Source organism: Podarcis muralis, chromosome 17 (genome assembly GCF_964188315.1).
Source record: "Podarcis muralis chromosome 17, rPodMur119.hap1.1, whole genome shotgun sequence".
In the NCBI taxonomy this organism is placed as follows: Eukaryota; Metazoa; Chordata; class Lepidosauria; order Squamata; family Lacertidae; genus Podarcis; species Podarcis muralis.
Window position 1 is genome coordinate 41301041 of NC_135671.1, and position 25095 is coordinate 41326135.

Genomic DNA, 25095 nt, shown 5'->3' on the forward strand with positions numbered 1-25095 from the left:
AATAAAATTAAAGCTGAGCTGGTATGTATTTTGGCACCAGGAGACACGTGCTGGGGGCAGGGAGGGGAGGACGTAGTTGTTGGTATCCCGACTGTTGGGAGTTTTGCTTCCTGGTTCTCCTGCTATGTTATGTTGCTTTTACTGTCCTCAGATCTACTTCCACTGCAGTGCAGTCATCTGTGATTCCAGCTGGCTGGCCATGGACACCTTCTGTGCCCGGCGCTGCATTCCCAGAAGGCAGAGAGTTGGTAGGTGTCTTGTGAAGTAAATGGCCTCTGTAGAGCTCTCTACCTTCAAATACAGCAGCAGGAGATCTGTGGCTCTCAAAGCAACATGGCCAATGGGAACTGTATTCTTAACAGTGGATTGCAAATTCCTCACCTCTCTTCTAATCCCCTGCCAGAGGCCAGCATGGCTTTCCCTAGAACACAGGTGGGAAACCTTTCTCACTCTGCACGCCATGTCCTTGGCAGGATCTGCTTTGCAGGCCAACCCATCTGTCAGTCACCTGAAAGGAGGACTAGCCTGCACAGCCAATGCAAAATTGAACCCCACCCCCATCAGCAGACACCACTGTTATCTTGAAAGGTGGGGAAACAGATGGGTTTTAGGTCAGCTCAAAAAGAAATGCACTCAGCAATTGATGTCTTGTCATGTGCGCACATGGGTATAATGCACAGGCAGAGTTTTTTGTTTTAAACTGATGAGCAGATAGTCTCAGTACTGAGATGTCTATTGTTGCCATACCTCAGAGGCCTTTTTAAGGCTACAGGTTCATGCAAGCTAAACACATCATTTAGACTGCTCCTTTAAATCACAACTATAATAGAAATTGCTTTATAATGAGGAAGTGTGATATTAAGTCTAAAACTCATGAAGACGTAATGGCACTACTTATGAAAGCATCTGTTTGACTCTGGAAATCTATCTTAGGAGAGCAGCCTGGCTGAGGCTATGCTGCGGACCACGCAGTTCTCCAGGAGAACTACAGTGCAGGCTGGACTATTACAACTTTCTGTAGCATTTCAGGAAATGGCTTTTGTTCATTGGGTTTCTATAAACTAATGGCATTTTGGGACATATGCAATAGTAAAGAAAAAATGGAGTAGAACACGTGCAGTTGATCCTGAGCCAGTGCAAAAAAATGCTTGTCAGCATGTTCAACTGAGATGGTAAAAAGACATTGAAAGTGTGAGATGATGCATTTTGATGGAAAGTGGATTTCAAGTCTGCATAGCTTATTAGCTACATTATACTGGTTGCAGAGTCATTCTGCTTTAGGAGGATGTAAATGAATGTGGTAATGCTGCCTTTTCCACCCTCCCTTTCCAGGCCGAAGCATTGATTCTACCCGCAGTCGGCAAGTGCATGTCTCATCTGGACCAGTTGTGATAAGGAGGGACCATACGTGACCATCCTAGGAATAGGAAGAGACTGGACTAGGATCATCATTTAGCAACTGAAATGGCAAATGTTGTGTTGCTGGCTGTTTCAGCGGTGTGCATCTTGTGCAATAAAGGTATACAATGGAGATTTTCAGAACTTTTGCTTTTTGGGGGTGGGAAAAACTAAAAGGCCAAATATTTGATTAGTAAGCACCTTATCTCTGGGGACGCGGGTGGCGCTGTGGGTAAAAGCCTCAGCGCCTAGGGCTTGCCGATCGAAAGGTCGGCGGTTCGAATCCCCGTGGCGGGGTGCACTCCCGCTGCTCAGTCCCAGCGCCTGCCAACCTAGCAGTTCGAAAGCACCTCCGGGTGCAAGTAGATAAATAGGGACCGCTTACTGGCGGGAAGGTAAACGGTGTTTCCGTGTGCTGCGCTGGCTCGCCAGATACAGCTTGTCACGCTGGCCACGTGACCCGGAAGTGTCTCCGGACAGCGCTGGCCCCCGGCCTCTTAAGTGAGATGGGCGCACAACCCTAGAGTCTGTCAAGACTGGCCCGTACGGGCAGGGGTACCTTTACCTTTACCTTAAGCACCTTATCTAAACTATTGCACTGACCTCTGTATTGGAAATTCTGTTTCCTACCTCTGAAAGAAGGGCTAGAGCATTCAAAGCAGCTAAACTGCATTTAAGGAGATAAAGCAAGATCTGACTTGCTACCCACCCTAGGCTCTGAAGCAAAACATGGGAAGCTTTAAATTTTGCATTAAAATGAAAATTACAAGCACCATAAGTTTCTTTCCACCGCATTGCTCAGAAGCTCTTGAACTCCTTTTAGACATTAGCCTGGTTTTTCCAGGTGTTAACTTCCATAGTGGCTGGAAACCTGCTTAGCTAGAGGGCAAGGACCTCCCTTACAAGAAGGGCCTCTGGAATTAGAGACTCTCCTACTTCAGTTTTCACCATGACTGGCTCTATCAACCTCAGCACTACACTGAGTTTGAGGAGGTTACTTTAAAAAAAGAATAGAGGATATATTTAGAACAGAGCAATATAGCTACTGTTCTGGGAATTAGAATGTGTGGCAACTCAGAAAGGAATTACTTTTAAGTCAGAAGACTACCATTTGCTGTCAAACAGCTGAGGGGGAAAACCATACAAGGAAAAAAAAGTAAAAATAGATGTTGATAAAATACTGTCCCTTCCGCTTGTCCTAAAATTATAGAGAAAGTAGGCCAAATGTTTTAGAAGCTAATAATAATAATATCTTTATTGTCATTGCCCCCTCTCGGGGACAACGAAATTACTTAAACAATAGATAGATTCATTATCTACAAACAATAGATAATGAAACAAGCATGAACTCCAGTGGCATAGAAGAATGGGGGGGGGGGGGGGTTGAGGTTGCTCAGCTGTGCCATTAAGCAGAAGTTATCCTAAATAGGCCTGGCTTTAGGTAACTGAAAGGTCTAGACTTACGCTGCAGATGTATTAAATGGTGCAGATCATGATTACATATATCCAATACTGATACCATGAATTGACACCACAAGGAGAAGAAACTGTTGGTAGTTTTCTGTAGCTAAAAAATTTCATCAGAATGTCAATTAAGTGCCTGTTCACTATTTAAGGCGCCTAAGAGAAATCGGATTTCACATTAACAAAAGGGGAGAACCAGGAGAGAAAGACAGCAAAGTCACAATCTTGCACTCCAAAGAGTAGGCACAAGGACAAGGCAGGCAGAGTACTGTATAATGTTCACCTACCAGTGGTTCTCAACCTGTGGGTCCCCAGATGATGTTGGACTAAAACTCCCATCATCCCTGAGCTCTGGCCTTCCTAGCTAGGGATAATGGAAGTTGTAGTTCAACAACATCTGGGGATCCACAGGTTGAGAAAGGCTGAAAGTGAGAAGGCCCGTGTTGCTATTGTATGTACAAATCAGCAAATAATCAACTATGAGAATGTCTCCAGTAGTTTTGCAAAGTGGTTTCTAACAGAACTGTTTGGAAAGTTTACTTTCCACCACATTTTCTCCATAGAGTGCCCTACACTTTCTAGAGCTTCAGGAATCCAAAGGGGCACCAGGCCTACCTGAAGCCAAGCTCTCTATGCTTCGATTAGCTCCCAGTCTATTGGACTGCTTCTACCACCATCCTGCTTCTTGCTTAAAACATTTTTTGTTTCTGGGTAAGACTTATTTCCTCATGAAGGTTATGGGAAGTGTATGATTACTTTTACCAGCCATCACAATTTACTCCAACCAAAGCACTTCATGGGATCAGCAGTTTGGTGGGACAGTGCTGTACAACTGCTGTAAGGAAATCAATGCTCACCTTTTTACTGGTTCCCTTTCCACAGCAGATTTTAAGAGGCAAAAAGCAAAGCCCCACCATGTACTAAACATTGCTACAAATTTATTACAGATTTTTCTTTCAAGTACATTTTGAAAAGTAACAACCACTTTTTAAACATGTGAATACAAATTAAACACAAAATCATACACCCCGGTGGCAATGCAGTGAGTACAAAGAAGGCGGAAGGGAAGAGAAGCAGGAGTGTTGGGGGAGCAGCGAGACAGAAGCAACAGAGGAGGTCCTTTGCACTTCAAGCTGTGGCAGTGGCTACTCCAGCTACCAGCTATCCAGAGAGCTTCCAAACAGCAACAAACTGGCTCATAGCACCTCTGCTTACAAATATAGATTTTTGCTAGAAAGGGGCCAGGCTGCAAGGCCCAGTCTCTTGGGCCAGTTTGAAGGAAAGGCAGCTGTCTGCTCTGCTGTCGGGAGATAAATATTTAAGTGGAGACAATTCTGTTCTGGGGTGGGAGAGAGAGAAGGTGGAGGACCTGATGTCACTTTACTGAGACAGCCCTCAAGAAACTGACAGTGGGTGGCTTTTGAACTGGGCTATGTTCGCCTTGAGGAAGGGGACAAGCGCCAAAGTGGTTCTGCTCTAGCCTAAAAAGCAGAAAAGCCAGCTAAGGGATCAATGAGTCTGCCAAGATAAGGGTAACTGCTTGCCCACTGTGCAGGAGCACTGGCTCCACTCACAATGAATGACTTGTTGACATGTCAAGAGTCCCTTACTAGGCAGGGCTAGATGTTCCAATTCAAGGCTCTGACCTTTATTGAAGCAAAGGGCTTTCACACTTTGGCAAAAAGTCTTCTACAAAGAAACGGCTTGGAGCAGTGTAGTGCCCTAGGCTGCCAACGAGAATCAAGATTGCTGTGAGCAAGCACGCGGAAAGATAAGGAGCTCTCCCACTGACCCACCGAGGGCCAGAATTTTCTGACCTGTTATGAGGGAGTCAGAAGCCTGTGACGGAAGGGGGAAATACCACCCCACCTCCAAAGTTAGTTGTCATGCTCCAGAAGAGCCCCTGCCCAGCTCTAGCAAGCCCCCTCTCTGAGGAGACCTGCCAGTCCATGGTATCACAAGAGAGGCAAGCCTGGAAGCAAAGAGCTCAAAGGCTTGGCTGGCTGGCAGGGAAGGCAGGCTGGGAAGGAATTACAGCAGCTGGCATGAGGTCTTCTTGCGCCCACGTTTGGCCTGCAAGGCAGCCCGGGTAGCCATCTCAAACACTTCCCGTACTCCATCCTTTGTCTTTGCAGAACATTCCAGGTAGCCAAAAGCACTAATCCTGTTTGCCATGTCACGTCCCTCCTCTGGCTTCACTGGTTCCTGAAAGGGAAGGGCGAAACAGACAGTGAGGTTGCCTGGGATCTATCCTGGTAAGGGAAGTGAGGTAGAATCTAGCAATCAAAGCTAGAGCCTAGCTATCAGAACTCCTGGCTCCTATAACCACACAATACTAACTCCCTGGGACTATATCCTTTGCTGAAAACTGGTACCCAGCCCTTGCTAGGGTTGTGAAGTTGGAGGTTATTTTATGGTATCATGCAAGCCAAGTGCTGTCTTCAGTCCAAGTAGAGTGTGTTGTGAAAAGGTACTGAGAAACCCATGGAAACCAGTAGCTTTGTGCTTCGCCAAGCCCCCTTCAAAAATGAGAAGAAGGCCACAATACACCTCTCTGGATGGGCTTGTGCTCAGATGTAAATGGAAAGGACATAGATTCCTTTCAAGCCCCAAATGGCCATATGCATAGCTGTTTGTACCCTCCTCCTATTCTGATGGCAATACTAAATCCCAGCAAAGAATGTCAGTTGCCTCTCTGCACCTGCTTCATCTTGGCCAGCTCCCGGCGTGTGTGCTCATCATTACGCAGGTCCTTCTTGTTCCCCACCAGGATGATAGGCACATTGGGGCAGAAGTGCTTCACCTCCGGAGTCCACTTCTCAGGGATGTTCTCTGTAGAGGCACAAAGTAAAACCATAAGCATAAACCTAGGAAGACCCTGGAGTTCTCAGCCACTTGTGCCCCAAAGCAAAGATTTGGGAAACTGTCTCGAGTTCCTTCAGACACCACCAGGATGAAATTTAAAGGACTTCCACCACTGTGGGTACAGGAGTAGCAAGCTCAGAAAATGGATGTGGTGCAGCCAATGTTAAAGCTGGGATATGTGTACATGGGGGGGGGGAGGCAATGGGGGAAAGACGGAAATGGGGAGGGACAAGCGGCAGAACACTGAACGCCAGCCGTGGTGTGATGTAATACACTGCATATGACCAGCTAATCAACTACTATGACAGTTTAACTGCTCCCATCAGCAATCTGACATCTGGGAAGAGACCAGAGCCAAAGGTCTACAGAAGTCTCTGCTGCTTCTTATTCAGTCAGCCCTCCCACATACTCAGGGGAGACTCACCTAAACTGTCAGGGCTGTCAATGGAGAAACACATGAGGATGACGTCTGTATCTGGGTAGGAGAGGGGTCTCAGGCGGTCATAGTCCTCTTGGCCAGCTGTATCCCAAAGGGCAAGTTCTACCTGTAGAAACGCAAATAAGTGCTGTCATCACTCCATTAAACGAAAGCATATTCTGTGATGTGCTAGTGTCTTCCCTATTAGATCCTTAAAGGTAAAGGGCCCCTGACAGTTAAGTCCAGTCACAAACGACTCTGGGGTTGTGGCGCTCATCTCACTTTACTGGCCAAGGGAGCTGATGTTTGTCTGCAGACAGTTTTTCTGGGTCATGTGGCCAGCATGACTAAGCTGCTTCTGGCAAAACTGGAGCAGCGCACGGAAACGCCATTTACCTTCCCGCCAGAGTGGTACCTATTTATCTACTTGCACTTTGAGGTGCTTTCGGACTGCTAGGTTGTCAGGAGCTTAGACCGAGCAACATGAACTCACCCCGCCGCGGGGATTCGAACCACCGACCTTCCCATCGGCAAGCCCTAGGCTCAGTGGCTTACACCACAGCGCCACCCGCATCTGTAATGAATGTGATTCTGTAATGAATCACAACCAAAGTGGAAAGATGCTGGTATTGTTGTAATTCAATCCGAAAAGCATACTCCAAACTCTACTCCCTGTTACCACCAAGAAATGCAGTTCCAAAAGAACCACCTGTTCTTTCTGCAGCTATTCTTCATTTCTCTCAAATCAATTCCTCTCTGTTCTTGGGAGTGGGGAGAGGAAGAGGACTATTTCACACATTACACTGACCAACTCAGAGAAGGAGGCCAAATGCCCCAGACAATAGTAAAGGTAAAGGTACCCCTGCCCGTACGGGCCAGTCTTGACAGACTCTAGGGTTGTGCGCCCATCTCACTCAAGAGGCCGGGGGCCAGCGCTGTCCGGAGACACTTCCGGGTCACATGGCCAGCATGAAATCGCTGCTCTGGCGAGCCAGAGCCGCACACGGAAACGCCATTTACCTTCCCGCCAGTAAGCGGTCCATATTTATCTACTTGCACCCGGGAGTGCTTTCGAACTGCTAGGTTGGCAGGCGCTGGGACCGAGCAGCGGGAGCGCACCCCGCCACGGGGATTCGAACCGCCGACCTTTCGATCGGCAAGCCCTAGGCGCTGAGGCTTTTACCCACAGCGCCACCCACGTCCCGCCCCAGACAATATATAAATATATATAGTGGGCAAGCAGCTGGCCTCCAATTTGGGCTCAGCACAGGAGCTTGCAGCAGGACCCCAGCTGGGCCTCAGAGAAATGGAAAAAGTAGAATGGTTCATAATGCTCTACAAAATATGCAGACTCTTCTGCTGCTGCGCTGCTGTGTGAGTCAGGTGGCTTGCAGAAGCTGCTGCTCTTTTGCTGAAGTGCTACCGCGTGAGCCAACTGACTTGCACCATAGCATGGTAGCAAAAAAAACACCAGCCAGCCAGATGGTGGAGATATCAGGCCCTATCATTGCGCCCAGGCATCTGCCCAGCCCGACCGGCTCCCAACATCAGTATTACCTGCTTTCCATCCACCTCAATGTCAGCCACATAGTTCTCAAAGACGGTGGGGACGTAGACCTCTGGGAATTGGTCCTTGCTGAAGACAATAAGGAGGCAGGTCTTTCCACATGCTCCATCTCCTACAATGACAAGTTTCTTGCGTATGGCAGCCATCTCTCCTGAAGGAAGAAAAGCAGCACCCTCTTAGCAACTGGGGATGGGTGAGGGCTTCCTGACTCCCACACAATCGGACCTCAGCCGTGCCGGTAATTCGGGTTGAAAACGGTATAAGTGCAATATATTCAGAACAAAAGGCTAAATTAATTGTAAACAATGTGGTGATGGAAGAATTTAAAATAGAAAAAGGGACACGACAAGGTTGCCCAATCTCCCCATTGCTTTTTATATCGGTCCTGGAGGTTTTGCTGAACATGATTAGAAGGGATCAGTTGGTTAAGGGTATACAGGTCGGAGCCAAACAGTACAAATTGAGAGCATTTGCAGATGATTTAGTATTGACGTTACAGGAGCCAGAATCTAGTACTAAAAGGGTTTTAGAACTGATTCAAGAATTTGGTCAGGTCACAGGGTTTAAACTGAGTAAGTAAAAAACCAAGGTTTTAGAGAAAAAATTAATACCAATTGAGAGAGAGAGGTTTCAGAACATGACAGGCTTAACAGTGGTTAAGAAAGTTAAATACTTGGGGATCAATATGATAGCAAAAAATGGGAATTTATTCAAAGATAACTATGAAAAATGCTGGGTTGAAGTGAAAAAAGATTTAGAAATATGGTCAAATTTGAAGCTTTCATTGCTGGGCCATATTGCTGCTATAAAAATGAATGTATTGCCTAGAATGTTGTTTTTGTTTCAGGCATTGCAAATTGTGGACAAGGTGGACTGTTTCAAGAAGTGGCAGAGAGATATCTCAAGATTTGTCTGGCAGGGCAAGAAGCCTAGAATAAAATTTAAAATATTAACAGATGCAAAGGAAAGAGGTGGATTTGCCCTGCCAGACTTTAAACTTTATTATGAATCAGCAGTTTATTGCTGGTTGAAAGAATGGCTACTCCTTGAAAACACAGACATTTTGGATTTGGAAGGTTTTAACAATATATTTGGATGGCATGCATATTTCTGGTATGATAAGGTCAAAGCGCATAAAGGATTCAAAAACCATATTGTTAGAAAAGCATTGTTTAACGTTTGGGTAAGATATAAGGATTTATTGGAAAATAAAACGCCAAGGTGGCTGTCACCGATGGAAGCGAAAGCTCAGAAAAAGCTCAATATGGAGGTTAAATTGCCGAAATATTGGGAAATTTTGGAAAAAGATGGAGATAGACTAAAACTGCAGAGTTTCGAGAAACTAAAGAACAAAGTGCGAGACTGGCTTCATTATTATCAGATAATGGAGGCATACAATTTGGACAAGAAAATTGGCTTCCAGGTGGAAAAATCAAAATTAGAAACAGAACTGTTAGAACCCAAAACTAAGACTTTTTCAAGGATGTATAACTTGCTGTTGAAATGGAATACTCAGGACGAAACGGTGAAATCTGTTATGATTAAATGGGCACAAGATATTGGACACAATATTATGTTTGCTGACTGGGAACAGTTATGGACCACAGGTATGAAGTTTACGGCATGTAATGCCTTAAGAGAGAATATTATGAAAATGATATACAGGTGGTACATGACCCCAGTCAAGCTAGCAAAAATCTACCATTTGCCCGATAATAAATGTTGGAAATGTAAGGAAACTGAAGGTACATTCTTTCACCTTTGGTGGACGTGCCCAAGGATTAAGGCTTTCTGGGAGACGATATATAATGAACTGAAAAAGGTATTTAAATATACCTTCTTGAAGAAACCAGAGGCCTTTCTCCTGGGCATAGTTAAAGAAGGATAGAACTTTCTTTATGTACGCTACAACAGCAGCAAGAATACTTATTGCAAAGTATTGGAAGACACAAGATTTACCCACTCTGGAAGAATGGCAGATGAAGGTGATGGACTATATGGAATTGGCGGAAATGACTGGCAGGATCTGAGACCAGGGAGAAGAGTCAGTGGAAGAAGACTGGAAGAAATTTAAAGACTATCTACAGAGACATTGTAAAATTAAATGAATGTTAGAATGATGCTGGATTGAAATTAAGTGGTTTCTAGCTGTAATGGTATAAAAGAATATGAAAAAATGGTTGTTTATAAGTACAAATTCAAGGTTATAATAATTTAAGATTAAAGATCTGGGTAGAACAAAGAGGGAAAGAAACTGCTGAGCTAATAATTTGAACTGGAATACAAAAAAGGGAGGTCCGAGAAACAAGTAAATGAAAAATAATGTGATGAAAAGATTGTTTTTAACTACTTTTATTTTGTATGTTTTCTTTTTTCTTTTTCTATTTTGTAATGTAAAAATCTTAATAAAAATCTTATTTAAAAAAAAGGAATTGCAGAAAAATGACTTTGCTGATGACAGGGAGAGGGCGGCTTACATTGTTGGACATCATGCTGGATCATGCTGGATTCGACAGTGGAATTTGCTGCCAAGGAGTGTGGTGGAGTCTCCTTCTTTGGAGGTCTTTAAGCAGAGGCTTGACAACCATATGTCAAGAGTGCTCTGATGGTGTTTCCTGCTTGGCAGGGGGTTGGACTTGATGACCCTTGTGGTCTATTCCAACTCTATGATTCTATGATTCACCGCCATGCTGGCAGTCACTTCCTTTCTACATTGATATGTGTGTCCTTTGTGATGTAGAATTCCTGTTGTCTTCTTGAGATGCTGATTCAGCCGAGAACGCCCTAACTTTTCTTGTGTTCTCGTTTTTTTGGTAAGTACGTTTAGCTAGGGATGCTTTACAATGTTTTTATTTTCCTGCCTGAAACCCTGTAAAAGATGTGCCTACTTTTAAGTATATTTAATCTTGTTTTTTTAAATAAATCTTAAAAAAGGATTTTCCCATTTTGTTCTGTGTGCCTTTCGTGGGGAAAGTCTGAATCCAAAGTCTGACCACTCAGTCGCCTACTGAACCTGTTGAATTTCTGCCTGCAGTTTGTGGTGAAGCAATTGCAGGGTGGGGCAGCCGGTAACACTGAAGAGTAGCTGTCTCCCTTGGGTTATTCTTCTGGGCTATCCCCAGACAAGGGTGTGGTGGCAGCATCTACCCTTCTGTTGTGTTTTGTCCTGAAAAATAAAAGTAATTTGGCCCACCTCTCTCTCTCAGCCTGGTCCTGCTGGACTGGAGGACAGGTGAGGAAGGTGGTGGCGTGGGCCAACAGACCACCATTAAGGTTGGTGGTTTATCAATTTGTGATTCCAGATATTCCTACACATTTATTATATTCCTGATGTTACTCTGAATTAGGCGGCTGGGGAAAAAGTCAGCCTGGTCTTTATTACAGTCTGTTATTACGGCCTGGTCTGTATTACGGTTTGGAGAATTTTTTTCATTCTTTCGGCTAAAATATAGGTGTAGAGTTTATAGTCGTTGTTCAACAACGAAATAGGCCTATAATTGGCTATTGACAGCTGGTCTGTTCCCTGTTTTGGGATCAGTGTGATGTAACTTTCCTTCCATGATTCAGGCATTATGCCATATTCTAGGATGTTGTTCATTGTTGTTTTCAAGGTTTTGAACAATACCTCTTCTAATTTTTTAATAGTAAATTGCAGGGAGGCCATCAGGCCCCGGTGTTTTTCCTGATTTGGAATGCTTAATTGCCTGTTGGACTTCAAAAACTGTGATTGGGTCATTCAGAATTTTGTTTTGTTCTTTAGAAATTTTGGGGAAATTATTTTGGTCCAGGTATTCTTTTATCTCTGCCTTATACTCTCAATCTGGTCCTGCTAGCTAGAGATCATGGGAGTTGTAGGCCAAAAACATCTGGAGGGCCAAAGTTAAGGAAGCCTGCCCTTTACTCTCAATCTGCTTTTCATGTTCCAGGTCATGGATTTCTTCACAAGTGAACACATCCTTTATATATAATGCTACACCTTCTCCCTTCCTGTTTGGTCTATTCCTTTTGAATAGGTTATACCCCTCAATTCCTTCATTTCAGTCATGAGTCTCATCCCACCAGGTTTCAGTAATGCCTACCAGGTCATATTTGCCACCCTGTACTAAAAGCTCCAATTTCCCATACTCTGTGCATTGGTGTAGAGACAAAGTATGGATGCACAACCTTTCCAAAAGTGAGATCAAGGCTGAATTTAGGAGACTTGCATGACTGTGCGTATGCACACTCTGTAGAAGGATCTTTATCATTTTGAAGTTTACTTGATGCCCTTCTAAAATAAACGGGAACTGCTTTGTTTTGGAACGTGAAGTAGTCAATGGCAACTGGCTAAATTTGTTTTTGGGAGCTTAGTTTTACTACTTACATCTAGAGACCAAGCATAGATGCTGAAATACTAATCACATTCAACCTTTAGTCAAAAGATCTAGGATGGTATTCAAGTTTTACTCGGAGTAGGCCCATTGAAATTAATGGGCCTAACTTAGTCATGTTCATTAATTTTAACAGGTTTAGTCTGAGTAAAATTTTGTTGACCACAACAAAAGGATAAAGATGTCTGCTCCCTTTGTCGCTGCATTAAGAGTACAATGATTCACTATAAGCTACAACTATTAACACACAATATTGAAAACTGCCCTACTGATGCTGTTTATGAAATGGGACCAAATGAGCTAGTTGGCTCTTCTTCTAGTTTGACTCATAAGATCCAGAATAGAGGCCTTTTTCTCTAGGAAAAAAAAACCACTGCCCAGTTCTGAAACATGGTACTGGGGATTCATAGCCAAGTCTAGCTTAGCTGGAAGCCTGCATGCTGTTTTCAAAAGCCAGAATGCTTTTATGCCAGAACTTGGGGTTACGATGGGAGGAACAGAATACCCTGGTGACTAATTAGTTTGGATGTACACTGAGAGGATATATAAAGCTAGACAAGTTACACCCATATCTGTAGTTCTAAGTAAACTTCCCGCTTCAAAAAGAAAAGAAAAAGGGCTCAGTCTGCTTGGCCAAGATTTAATGTCTGCTTTCTTAAAAGGGTTTTAAGGCAAGAATTAACCAACCAAATTAAACTCTAGATTAATCGTCTTGAGAGATTTCTTGTAAGGGTATCCTCCATTACAGCTATGAATGTCAGACTTTCTATCTCCCGTAGTTTAGAATCCCCTTTAATGGGAAGACACCTCACAACAAAGATTCTCTGATAGAAAATAAAGAGGAGAGAGCTTCTGAATAACCTTTCCTTAATGCAAACTTCCAATCAGCAGAATAGAAAATCTAGCTGAAAAGATGTCCTGAGACTAAACTGTAAGGAACAAGTTATTCTCATCTAACACATGATTAAGGCCAGTATCCTCAAGTGACTCAGCAAGTTGGAAAACAAATTTACTGTGATTTAAGCAATGAGTGATTTAAGAGGGACGCGGGTGGCGCTGTGGGTTAAACCATAGAGCCTAAGACCTGCCAATCAGAAGGTCGGTGGTTCGAATCACCGCGACGGGGTGAGCTCCCATTGCTCGGTCCCTGCTCCTGCCAACCTAGCAGTTCGAAAGCACGTCCAAGAGCAAGTAGAAAAATAGGTACCGCTCTGGCGGGAAGGTAATCGGCATTTCCGTGCGCTGCTCTGGATCGCCAGAAGCGGCTTAGTAATGCTGGCCACATGACCCGGAAGCTGTATGCCGGCTCCCTCGGCCAATAAAGCGAGATGAGCGCCGCAACCCCAGAGTCGTCCGTGACTGGACCTAATGGTCAGGGGTCCCTTTACCTTTAAGCAAGGAGTGGGGGAGACAGAAAAGAAAAACTTGCATCTTTGAGTCATCCAAAGTACTTCTGGAATTGAAGTTCAGAGAACGAGGCTGCCCCACAGCAATGACATTTGGACAACAATCAAACTTGCTGCTCCCACTGCAATGCAGCCTTCTCATTCGATAAACTACTTGTTTCTTTAAATGCCACAAGAATATAGAACATACCCTCCCCACAGAAAAGTAGGAGCCCAGGATCAAACATAAACTATTAATTGATCTTAAAGAAGGAGGGGGATTTTCCCTGCCAGATTTGAAACTCAATTACGGGGCGTCCTGTCTCTCCTGGATCAGGAAATGGTGTATACTACAAAATACTGACCTTTTAGATCTGGATGGGTATGACAACTGCTATGGCTGGCATGCCTACTTAGGTTACAACAAGGTCAAGGTACACAAAAGCTTTTTAAATCATGTTATAAGGAAGCCTCTATGTATGGTTTGGGCAAAATACAAAGGTCTGCTTGAACCCAAAACCCCATGGTGGATATCTCCTATAGAAGCATTGGCAGTAAAGAAGAAAAAGATGAAAGGGAATTGGCCAACATACAAAGTATTGTTAAAAGAGGAAGAAAATCAGCTGAAGCCAAAAGATTTTGAAGAAATTAGGGTATACCTGTCAGATTGGTTACAATATCACCAACTCCATGAGCTATTTAAACTTGAAAAATGAAATGGCTTCGCGACAGAGCCCTCCAGACTGGAAAAATAACAGATTAACTCCAAAGGAAAAACCCTCTCTAAAACGTATAGACTCCTCCTTGACCAGGAAGTCAAGGAGGAGGAGGTAAAATCAGTAATGGTTACATGGGCTCAAGATTTTGGTTACAACATCCCAATGGATGCTTGGGGGAAACTATGGAGGTAGAGATGAGGTTCACCGCAGATTATGTATTGAAAGAAAATTTTCTGAAAATGCAATTCTGCTGGCACTTAATGCCATCAAAACTATCGAAAATGTATAAAAATACCTCAAGTAAATGTTGGAGATGTGGGAAGGTACAATGCTACATATGTGGTGGAACAGTAAGAAAATAAAGGAATTTAGGAGGTAATCTATAACAAGCTCAAAAAGATGTTTAAGATCTCTTTTATAAAAAAGCCGGAAGCTTTCCTCTTGGGGATACTAGGTTCAGACATACCTAAAAAAACAATGACAATATTATTGTACGCTACGGTAGCTGCAAGAATATTAATCACTTCAAACTGGAAAGGGGACACAATTCCAACCAAACTGGAGTGGCAAAGCAAACTGCTAGAATACACTGAGCTGGCAAAAATGACAGGGAAATTGAGAGGACATACTAAACAACATTTATCAAAGAATGGGACATGTACAAAATATACTTTAAGGAACATCGTAATAATATGACGTCAATGGCAGGCCTTGAATGACTTCTGTGGTATAATAGGAACTTATAGAAGAATAAGGCATTAATGAAAATCAATAAAGGAAAACGGAAAGTGAGCTCAAAGAAATAGGTGGTAGATGCATGATGGAGTGACGGGAAGTCATTATAGATGTAATAAGAATTTAATGTGATATGATGTAGCATTTTCTATTGTTATTTCTGGATGAATTTCTGTTTGTCTTTTAATTTCAATAAAACATTCAACAAAAGAAAAGTAAAGTAGGAACAATCACCTCAGACATGGAATAAAACACTTTCTCCAAATTCCCTTGAAATTTCTGACATGAAAGCTCATGACTCAAGAGAAGTACAAGTGATAACTGACCATAGAAATCAATAGAGAAATCCAAGTTTTCATTATTACAGTGCTGGGAAACTTTCTGTCTACCTGCCCTCTAATAAAGGACACAAGTTTTCAAATCTGAAAAATTTGCATGACAAATATGTTTGACAAATTTGCTAGTGCTTCCTATGCTAGAAGGCAAAAAATTAAACTGTTCAATATTATTCCCATATGATGGTTAAGAGCTAAAGTTGAGAGAGGTGATGCTCACAATTTACTCCAGTGTCATCCCTTGAATGCAAGAGGGGATAACTGGACTGAGGGCCCAGGAAAAAACACAAGAGGAAATTAGTTTTTTTCCCCATTCTGCATCCCCCTCTGCCAATATTTTTTTTCCTCATTTGCCCACTCAAAAAAGAGAAAACTGAATTCTTGTGCAATATTTTATATTTCAATATTATGCAACTGGTTAGCATTATTGTTACAGAGTTAATTACATTGCCACAGAATCCAGGTTTAAAGGTAATGACAGCAGTGCTACTGTATTTGTCTAGATTATTTAACAAACTCCCAAGTCTACCAAACATATTGTTGCTGTAACCTGGTGGCAAGGCCTTTGCACGTCTCAAGACTCCATCTTTTATTTCAAGTGAAATAAAGTTAATACAACACACACACAATCAGGAAACAAACACACATGAGAGCAGTAACTCTGACATACATGAAGAATAAAGAAGCAGAAACTATGGATCTTACAGACCCCGATTATGCTAAAGACAAATATACTGATTTGTGCTAATATTTTCAAGGATATCATCTATGAAGATGAAGTGAGATGTGAACTGCATTCAGGATAGCTGACTTTCTCTACAACTAGTTTTGCAACCTGTTTTCATGAATATACAGAACCAAGCCCCACCAAGTGCAATGGAGTTCATTCCCCACAGAGTGTTTCCAGGTCTGCAGCATTAGTATGATGATGTACTCCATGTAGAACCACTTCTTGTTTGTCTTATAGGGGTGCTTATGAATCATCTCTATATATATGAATGTCTTCTGATTCTGTGTAATTATGCCTACCTTCTAAGATCAAATAGCAAAATCTTTTCATTACCACGTGGGTCTAAATTTCAATTTTTTATTTATTTTCCAACTAGCAAAAACTAAGATACCTCTTAGGGTCTTACAGCTTCATGTCCAAAACTTGTGTATCAGTATCTAACTTCTGCCTTAAATTATTTACTCCTCCAAAAATAAAGGGGAATGTGTTTTTATGGGTTAAAAAAGCTATATGTTAATAATACACCCAATATCAGTTTTGGAGGAAGCAGCAGCTGATAATGACATCCTATAAAGTAGATGACTGTTAGTATTCTTGTATTTAGACTAAAGCAAGACAATTACAAGCACCATTCCATCAAAGTGGAAGGACAATTAATGTACTGTACAGTGAAGAGGTTATCCTTGGGCAGTGATCCAGCAAGGAATACTTGAGTATAAGCTTTTGAATTTAGCAGGACTTACTTCTGAGTAGACCTGCACGCCACTTTTCCATCAAGACTAAGAACCACCTGTGACTTTTATCATAGGTTTGACCTCCGGTCCTACATGGTGCCCACCTGCCACCCAGAGGAGCACAGGCGCACCGAGGCCTTGCACGCCGACCCACTTCAAGTTGCTGTAATTCGCCCCAACTCCAAGACCAGGCTGCAGGCGAGACCGGCCTTGGCCGCGCCCAACGGGGGGGGGGGGGGCTCGGGCAGCTCCGTGTTTGCGCCCCCCCAGCCACGGATGGAGGCCGCACATGCGCAAGGGGCTCCGAAAGCCCCCTCGGCCTCCGCCCCCGAACCCTTCCCCGCGGAGCCGCCCAATCAGGCGCGCTTCCTCCCGCTTCGCCGCCGCGACCCCGCCCAGCAGCCAACCGTCTTCTGGCTTCGCGCATGCGCCGCACATTCGCCTCTCGACCCCCCCCCCAAACTTTTCACCAAGAGCTTTTTCGTGAGGCTAAAGCCCCTCCGTTTTGGAGGAAGCGAGGCCCAGTCGCCACGAGGGCCGCTGCGTCCCGTCCCGCCGTCGTAGGAACTTCCCTCTTACCCGCTTCACTCGGCGGCCTCCACTGCCGGCTCCGCCCGGCTCACTCGCAGCCGCCCGGACTCTCCTCAGCAGCCCCTCGCAGGCCCCACCCACTTCGGGATTGACAGAAGCCACCGCCCAATCGCGTAACTCCGTACTGACATCGAGGCCGTCGCTGTCTTATAAAAGGCGGCTGAGACTTCCCTTCCGTCGGATTGACAGAATGGTGCGGCCAATGGAAGGGCGTCATTCGTGCCAAACGAGAGGTTGGTCGCGTCATCGGGCGCTGTCCGATTCCGGAACGGGAGAACACGGCGGCCAATCGCCGCCCACCCACAGAATTGCCTGATAGGCAGGTTGAACTGACCAATCGCGCTCGACACAAGTGGACATTGCTCCTATTGCCGACGGAGGCCGGGATTTCCACCTCAGCCTCGTTGACGAGTGGCAGCCTGCGCCGCTAATGGGAGCCCGCCGTGAACCAAGGCGCCCTTGTCATTTCCCGGCCAAGGCGGGGCAAACGCCCACCCGGTGACATCAGGGTCAGCGGCCACCAATGGCGGCTTTCCCGACGAAGCCCCGCCCAGCCCGCAGGAGAGGCGCTTCCCGGCCAATTGTTGCTCGGCTGATCTTGGGCGCGTCTCTCGGGCGCCGCGCAGAGGCGGAGAAGCCTTGGCGGCGCGTTTGGCCCTGAGGGGGAAGTCGGTCTGTCCCGAGAGCAGCTGCTGCGCCTTCGGAGGCCCAGGCTGGCTTGGTGTCCCCGGCCTCGCCCGCCCGCCCGCGAGGAGGAGCCGAAGGGCGCCCCTTCCGCCGGCTTCCCCCCGCAAGAGGCGCCCTCGGTCCGGGAGCAGCTGCTCAGCAGGATCTGCAGCCGATGCCGGGCTGGACTTGGCCCTTGTTCGCGACGCAGATCTTCCCTCACCGGCCTCAGGTGCCCAAATGTCTCGGGCTCCTCCTGGACGGAGCTGCCCTCACTATCGCAGTGGATGTAGCCTACCTTGATTTCAGCAAGGCATTCGACAAGGTGCCCCATGATATTCTTGTAAAGAAGCTGGTAAAATGCGGTCTTGACTATGCTACCACTCAGTGGATTTGTAACTGGCTGACTGACCGAACCCAAAGGGTGCTCATCAATGGTTCCTCTTCATCCTGGAGAAGAGTGACTAGTGGGGTGCCACAGGGTTCTGTCTTGGGCCCGGTCTTATTCAACATCTTTATCAACGACTTGGATGATGGACTCAAGGGCATCCTGATCAAATTTGCAGATGACACCAAACTGGGAGGGGTGGCTAACACCCCAGAGGACAGGATCACACTTCAAAACGACCTTGACAGATTAGAGAACTGGGCCAAAACAAACAAGATGAACTTTAACAGGGAGAAATGTAAAGTATTGCACTTGGGCAAAAAAAATGAGAGGCACAAATACAAGATGGGTGACACCTGGCTTGAGAGCAGTACATGTGAAAAGGATCTAGGAGTCTTGGTTGACCACAAACTTGACATGAGCCAACAGTGTGACGCGGCAGCTAAAAAAGCCAATGCAATTCTGGGCTGCATCAATAGGAGTATAGCATCTAGATCAAGGGAAGTAATAGTGCCACTGTATTCTGCTCTGGTCAGACCTCACCTGGAGTACTGTGTCCAGTTCTGGGCACCACAGTTCAAGAAGGACACTGACAAACTGGAACGTGTCCAGAGGAGGGCAACCAAAATGATCAAAGGCCTGGAAACGATGCCTTATGAGGAACTGCTAAGGGAGCTGGGCATGTTTAGCCCGGAGAAGAGGAGGTTAAGGGGTGATATGATAGCCATGTTCAAATATATAAAAGGATGTCACGTAGAGGAGGGAGAAAGGTTGTTTTCTGCTGCTCCAGAGAAGCGGACACGGAGCAATGGATCCAAACTACAAGAAAGAAGATTCCACCTAAACATTAGGAAGAACTTCCTGACAGTAAGAGCTGTTCGACAGTGGAATTTGCTGCCAAGGAGTGTGGTGGAGTCTCCTTCTTTGGAGGTCTTTAAGCAGAGGCTTGACAACCATATGTCAGGAGTGCTCTGATGGTGTTTCCTGCTTGGCAGGGGGTTGGACTCGATGGCCCTTGTGGTCTATTCCAACTCTATGATTCAATCCGTGATCTCATCTCCCGCCTTCTGTTTAAGGAACACACCCAGCCCGAAAAAAGCAGGATTGAGGCAGCACTAAGATGCCTGATCTATACCAAATATCCACCCCCATTGCTCAGCCCGGACGCGGAGGGGCAGCTCCGAGGGCCTTCTGGGGAAACTACAGGGAACCAGGCAGAGGGCCTCCTCGGTGGTGGCGCCCACCCTGTGGAATGCTCTCCCATCAGATGTCAAAGAAATAAACAACCAGCTGACTTTTAGAAGACATCTGAAGGCAGCCCTGTTTAGGGAAGTTTTTAATGTTTGATGCTTTATTGTATTTTTAATATTTTGTTGGAAGCCACCCAGAGTGGCTGGGGAAACCCAGCCAGATGGGTGGGGTATAAATAATAAATTATTAAATATTATTAAGTAATATTGAAGTGTTGTTAAGACACATTGATGAAGTAACCACTCCTTCACCTCTAAATCTTCCAGGTTTCCAAGTATCTGAGCAGTAACGTCTCTGTCAGGCAGCACTGGAAGACTGAGAAGATGAACTTGTGGCATTTGCCAATTGTAGCTTCTCAACAATAGGAAAATGCCATGTTGGTTTCTGTTCATGTGCCAGGCAGTCTCAGCAGAATGTGGTCTAGGCACTGGGCAGTTTTCACCCAAATAAATGTGCAAGCTAAATGACCTCCACTTGTGCAGGGAGACATTCCCCCTCTTCCCCCCCCCCCACGGATTGGGGAAACTCTTGGAAGAGTTTTAGGGGGCACCCAAGTGGGGAAGGGGAAGTTATTCCTTTTTTGTCAGCATAGTAGCTGTCTTTTCTCTCTCCTGACTGTAAATGTGTTATAGAATTTCACTAGTTGTAGAAATACTGGTAACTTCTCTTAGCTTGGTAATCTGAAGACTTTTACAGGTCATGCCACTTTGAAACAATCCAGCAACAGTGTTGAGGTACAACTTGAGAGCGCAGTATGTGGGACATTTTGTTGTTAGCGGCTTGTACTGGTTTCTCCATCTTCCTGTTGCTTGAGAGTAGTGAGGGCTAGTGGTGATACAGTGAAACTTGTAAGATGTCCAGAATGACTGGGGCTTAGCTACTGTCCATTGCGTCAGACTGTAGGTCACATTTTCCTTTGGTATGCCAGTTAACAAGGATCAATTGTGAAAGAACGCTGTGACAAGTAACATTAGCCAAGGAGAGTGCAATATACTTTGAATAATATTATGTTTACATTATTTCCACCATGCTTTTTAGGGCAAGTTCTCCCAAGGTAGCTTAACATTTCTATTGCAATGCTCAAAATAGTAATGCGTAGAACAACAAAATAAAAACAATAACAGGTGGTACCTAATGCTGAATTCACACTTGTTCAAGGGGAATTCCACACTCCTCCACTACAGCCTCTCCTGAGAGTTTTGGGGGTGGCAGAAGTATAAGCATGAGGAAAAGGTGCGGCGTTATTGGGGAATCATAACCCAGATATTTCCAACCTCTTCAGAGCCAGGACCCATTTTTAACCTAAACATGCATTTGGGGACCCATTTCTGGATCTTTTACGATATATTTTATGCTATATTTGCATGGTGGCAGTGCTCCTGTTGCAACCCAACTAGGATCAGGCCACAACTCACTAGTGGATCCTGACCCACCAAATGAAGATCAGTGACATAGTCCACAGCTGCCAGATAGTATCAACCTTTCAATTCACACAGGTCTCTTACAACATCAGGGAAGGCTGCAATAATAAATTTCTTTTGTTATGTTGTATTTCTTCTGCAGCTGGTGCAAGGTAAGATTTTGGGGGTATTCAACTCATCGCTCCTACCAGTACAAGGATTTCTGCTTGTGCAACAGGCCCTTCCCTCCTGCTACACACACCAATCTCTTCCATTTCTTGACATGCCTCTATAGAGGTTCAGACAGGGTTGTTCGCAATCAAGCCTGCAGTTGGCATCCATCTTTTCTGAGAGAGAATGGATTGTGCCTCCAGGGGTGAAGTTAAACTGCTGTGTTAGAAGCACCAAAGGGTGCAAGGCTGGGCAGTGTGTATGAGGTCCTGGGCTGCCCAGATGACAAGCCTCTTGGCCTCACTGATGTAGTTCAAAGGAAAGCTCCAGGAGTTGCTGAAAGGAGGCATACAAAGCACCATCCAATTGCCTTAGGGACTCAGGATTTGTGTAGGGTTTACTCCTTAGCCTTTTCTTCTTCAACAAGGCAGTGTGGGTACTGATTTTCCCTTGGGGTTTACTCCTGAAGCCTTTCTCACAAATGAGTATAGCAGAGATTTAGGACCAGAGCTTACCCAGGTTGACAAGCCCCATCTGCCCTCACTTTGCTCTACAGCACACGCAGAAACCCACTTCTTGATTGTTGGACCCCTTATTGGTTTCTTCTTCTCCATCTGCTGGAGCCTGCCTTTTGCATGCAGGGGAAGTCACTAATTCAACACCTGTTTGAGACCCATCAAGCCTGTACTTCTGTGGAAAGTATATGTTCTACCACTGAACTACAGCCAAAGTCTATATATTGACCACAGTGATAGTCTAGAACAGGGGTGGCCAACTCCTCAGAGTGATCTACCCCCTTTTTTTGGGTTCAGGTACCTGTTGGACGTGCTTGGTCTAGAACAGGGGTCTGCAACCTTTAAGACAAAAAGAGCCACTTGGACCCGTTTCCGAAGAAAAAAAACACTGGGAGCCGCAAACATGCACACCGCTGCCCTCCGATCTGACAGCGGGCGGGAAGGTGACGTCGGGACGGTGCGTGACTAATGCACGCACCGCCCCCATGCGACGTCACAGCCAGTACAGTGCCCGCCACAGTGGGGAGTGTCGGGGCGCACAATGCGCCTCTTCCCCTCGCTAGTATCCGCCCTGGAGCCGCGGTAAAGGTGTAAAAGAGCCACATGCGGCTCCGGAGCCGCGGGTTGCTGACCCCTGGTCTAGAACAACACACAGCTTAACCTTCCTCCTCTTTGCTGAAATCCCTTTGTACTGGCAATTAGAGGAAACCTGTTTAGTTTTAGAAGATAATTGCTCCTGAAGAAAACTATACTACATTACCAGTTCACCCGACTCTTCATTCTGCCTGTGCCTTCAGCAATAAGGCATTAGATCCACAGCAGTGGACACAGAGTCAATTCTGTAGTCTCTGGCCCAAGAGTGATGGAAGAGTCTCACCCTACAGAGGCAATACAGAACAGTTAGAGGGAAAGGCTGCCTCCTTGCTGACAGGCAGTCTGGACACACAAAAATCTTTAATTGATTTTTGACAAGACAGCTGGTAGAATTACCTGATTAAAGACAAGCCTAGACTCCATAGAAAGGCTGTCCACAGGACTAGTTTTTATATGTGCCCTCCTAGTGGCTTTGGTTACCTCTGCTTGGCTGTAAAATAGGAACATAGCTACCTTATGTCATGTTAGACCACTGGTCCAATTTGCCTAGTCCCTACAGTCACTTCTGAGTAAAATATGCTTCAGATTGTATTACATGGGTGCCTTAGGTTCCAGCTGAAGAGGCACAGTAGAAGCCAGAGCTTTAAGTGTCACTAGTAAACTCATACATTTTCATTAAGTTATGTAAAGGTACCCCTGCCCGTAAGGGCCAGTCGTGTCCGACTCTAGGGTTGCGTGCTCATCTCGCTCTAGAGGCCGTGAGCCGGCGCCGTCCAAAGACACTTCCGGGTCACGTGGCCAGCGTGACGAAGCTGCAGCTGGCGAGCCAGCACCAGCGCAGCACACGGAAACGCCGTTTACCTTCCCGCTATAAAGCGGTCCCTACTTATCTACTTGCACTTAGGGGTGCTTTCGAACTGCTAGGTGGGCAGGAGCTGGGACCAAACGACAGGAGCTCACCCCGCTGCGGGGATTCGAACCGCCGACCATACGATCGGCAAGTCCTAGGCACTGAGGTTTTACCCACAGCGCCACCCGCGTCCCTATTAAGTTATGTAGGGGCCCTATTTTCTACATTACTTTTTGATTGTGGCATAAAGGTAGGAGCCAGGAAAGCTTGAGAAATTAATGTCTCCTTTTAGAAACGAAGTCCTGCTTAGAACACCAAATCTACACTTTGAAAATCAGTATGTCTGCAACAACAGTGCAATTTATCGTTCCATTATGAAAAGTAACGTAAAATACTATCAATGAAAATATGAACTACTTCAACCCAAGAGGCACTTGCATCCTCCAAGATCCAGGCCAATCACTGCAATTAACCTTACGCACACATCTAGTACTGAAGTAGTTCAGCTTTTGTGTTCTAGCAGACAAGGAAAAAACAGTAACATTCCGGCTTGTTGCAGGCTTATCTCTCATGTCTATCAATGGAGCCTGAAGGTAGTGCATTGTCCTAAGAACCTGGTGGATTAAGGCAGGGGCCATCTACTCCAGAACCCTGTTCTCACAGTGGCCAACCAGATGCCTATGTAGGCAGAGAGCAGCCATTATGGCTAGTAGCCATGATCTCTACCTCCGTGAATCTTACTCTTCCACTTGCAACGCCACCCAAGTTAGTGGTCTTCAGGGCCGGCTCTGGCAATGAATTCCATAGTTTCACTTTCTTTTATCTGTCCCCAATACTGAGCTTCACTGGATGGCCATTGAGTTCTAGTGAACCATTTCCAAACAGGTCAGATGATTAGCAGTTTTAAGAGACAGAACATGGCAGCCAATCAAGTTGCGTTGTTTCTCAGGATTGTATTTTCATAATCATAAGGATGAGTCAAAGTGAAATAAAAACACTACCTAAATTCAAAAGATGCTAATCCATTTCTTTTAACACTTACCCCAAATGTACAAACTTGAAATTCTGCAACTTTAAGCTATAAAGGCCAGTGTCTTGTCCATAGTTTTCCTTGAACAAGGGACCCAATAGAATGCTCCCAGGTCAAAATGGCATGAATAAGAACTGCCCCTTCTCTTTTCCGTGGTCAAAAACTCTCCACCTCCCACAGCACTCTGGAGTTCTACCTTATGGTAGACCTTTGGATCCAAGTGAACCCAGAAGCATATATAAATGAAAACTGATTCTTCACACAGAACATAATCTGTAAAGTCGAGGAACCTGTCATAGATGGCTGACTGACTAGACTGTCCCTTATCCAATTTGGAGATGAAAGATGCAAGATGCTTCTGGAGCAATCCATATCCATGGACCAACCCAGAAACCTGCTTGTCTTATTTACCTATGGAGACAAAATTCACCTGACTTGCCACACTCCGCTCTTGTCCTGAAGCATGCAGGGTGGGGTGTTGGTGCAGCAGCTTCATAATAATTTTAATTCTCCACTACAAACCTAACTGGGAATCTGCTAGAGGCTAAGCTCTGCTGAGCATTCCCAAATTTAGTAATAAGCATGTATGACCGATAGGAGAGATAAAGCATTGCTGAAGACAAATCAGTTGATTCTGGATAAAATAGATACCCCAAAAAGATTTGAGGGAATGCAAAACTAATGGGCTCCTTAAGCTCATATAAGGTTCCTGTAGTTCTATTTGAAGGGGAGAAAGCTATCAGTTGGTGCCAATAGCTCTGGCAAAACTGCCCCATGCACACCAGTGGTCCTCTACCACCCTCAACATGAAGGGATGCTCTACCCCCCCCCCCCGAAAAGGAGCACTGTTTTGAAGGTTCCTCCCGAAACCTCAATGTGGAAGGCCCAGTACAAACATCAAGCCAAAGAGGGAAGAAAT

General features: G+C 45.2%; 2 protein-coding genes across 5 annotated transcripts in view; one reads left to right on the plus strand and one right to left on the minus strand.

Moving 5' to 3' along the window:
- Positions 1 to 1533, plus strand: part of LOC114587877 (zona pellucida sperm-binding protein 2-like) — a 39426-nt gene extending 37893 nt beyond the window's left edge. For 2 of the 3 annotated variants that reach the window (XM_028712724.2, XM_077921078.1), the window contains 2 exons: positions 152 to 248; positions 1333 to 1533. In XM_028712724.2, coding sequence (XP_028568557.2) covers positions 152 to 248; positions 1333 to 1412 — 177 coding nt within the window. In that variant the 3' untranslated portion in view covers positions 1413 to 1533. The remainder of the gene's footprint in view (positions 1 to 151; positions 249 to 1332) is intronic. The other variant, XM_028712725.2, reaches the window with a different exon arrangement.
- A 2250-nt stretch (positions 1534 to 3783) lies between these two features.
- Positions 3784 to 17453, minus strand: LOC114587551 (transforming protein RhoA-like). 2 transcript variants are annotated; one of them, XM_028711942.2, is made up of 5 exons: positions 17300 to 17453; positions 7703 to 7863; positions 6152 to 6272; positions 5564 to 5694; positions 3784 to 5067 (listed from the first exon to the last, which is right to left on the minus strand). In XM_028711942.2, the coding sequence occupies exons 2-5, from the start codon at positions 7856 to 7858 to the stop codon at positions 4894 to 4896; spliced, it is 582 nt and encodes a 193-aa protein (XP_028567775.1). In that variant the 5' UTR covers positions 7859 to 7863; positions 17300 to 17453; the 3' UTR covers positions 3784 to 4893. The 2 variants fall into 2 exon arrangements, with proteins under 2 accessions (XP_028567775.1, XP_028567774.1); XM_028711941.2 differs by lacking the exon at positions 17300 to 17453 and adding an exon at positions 16730 to 16934.
- Positions 17454 to 25095: the final 7642 nt, after the last annotated feature.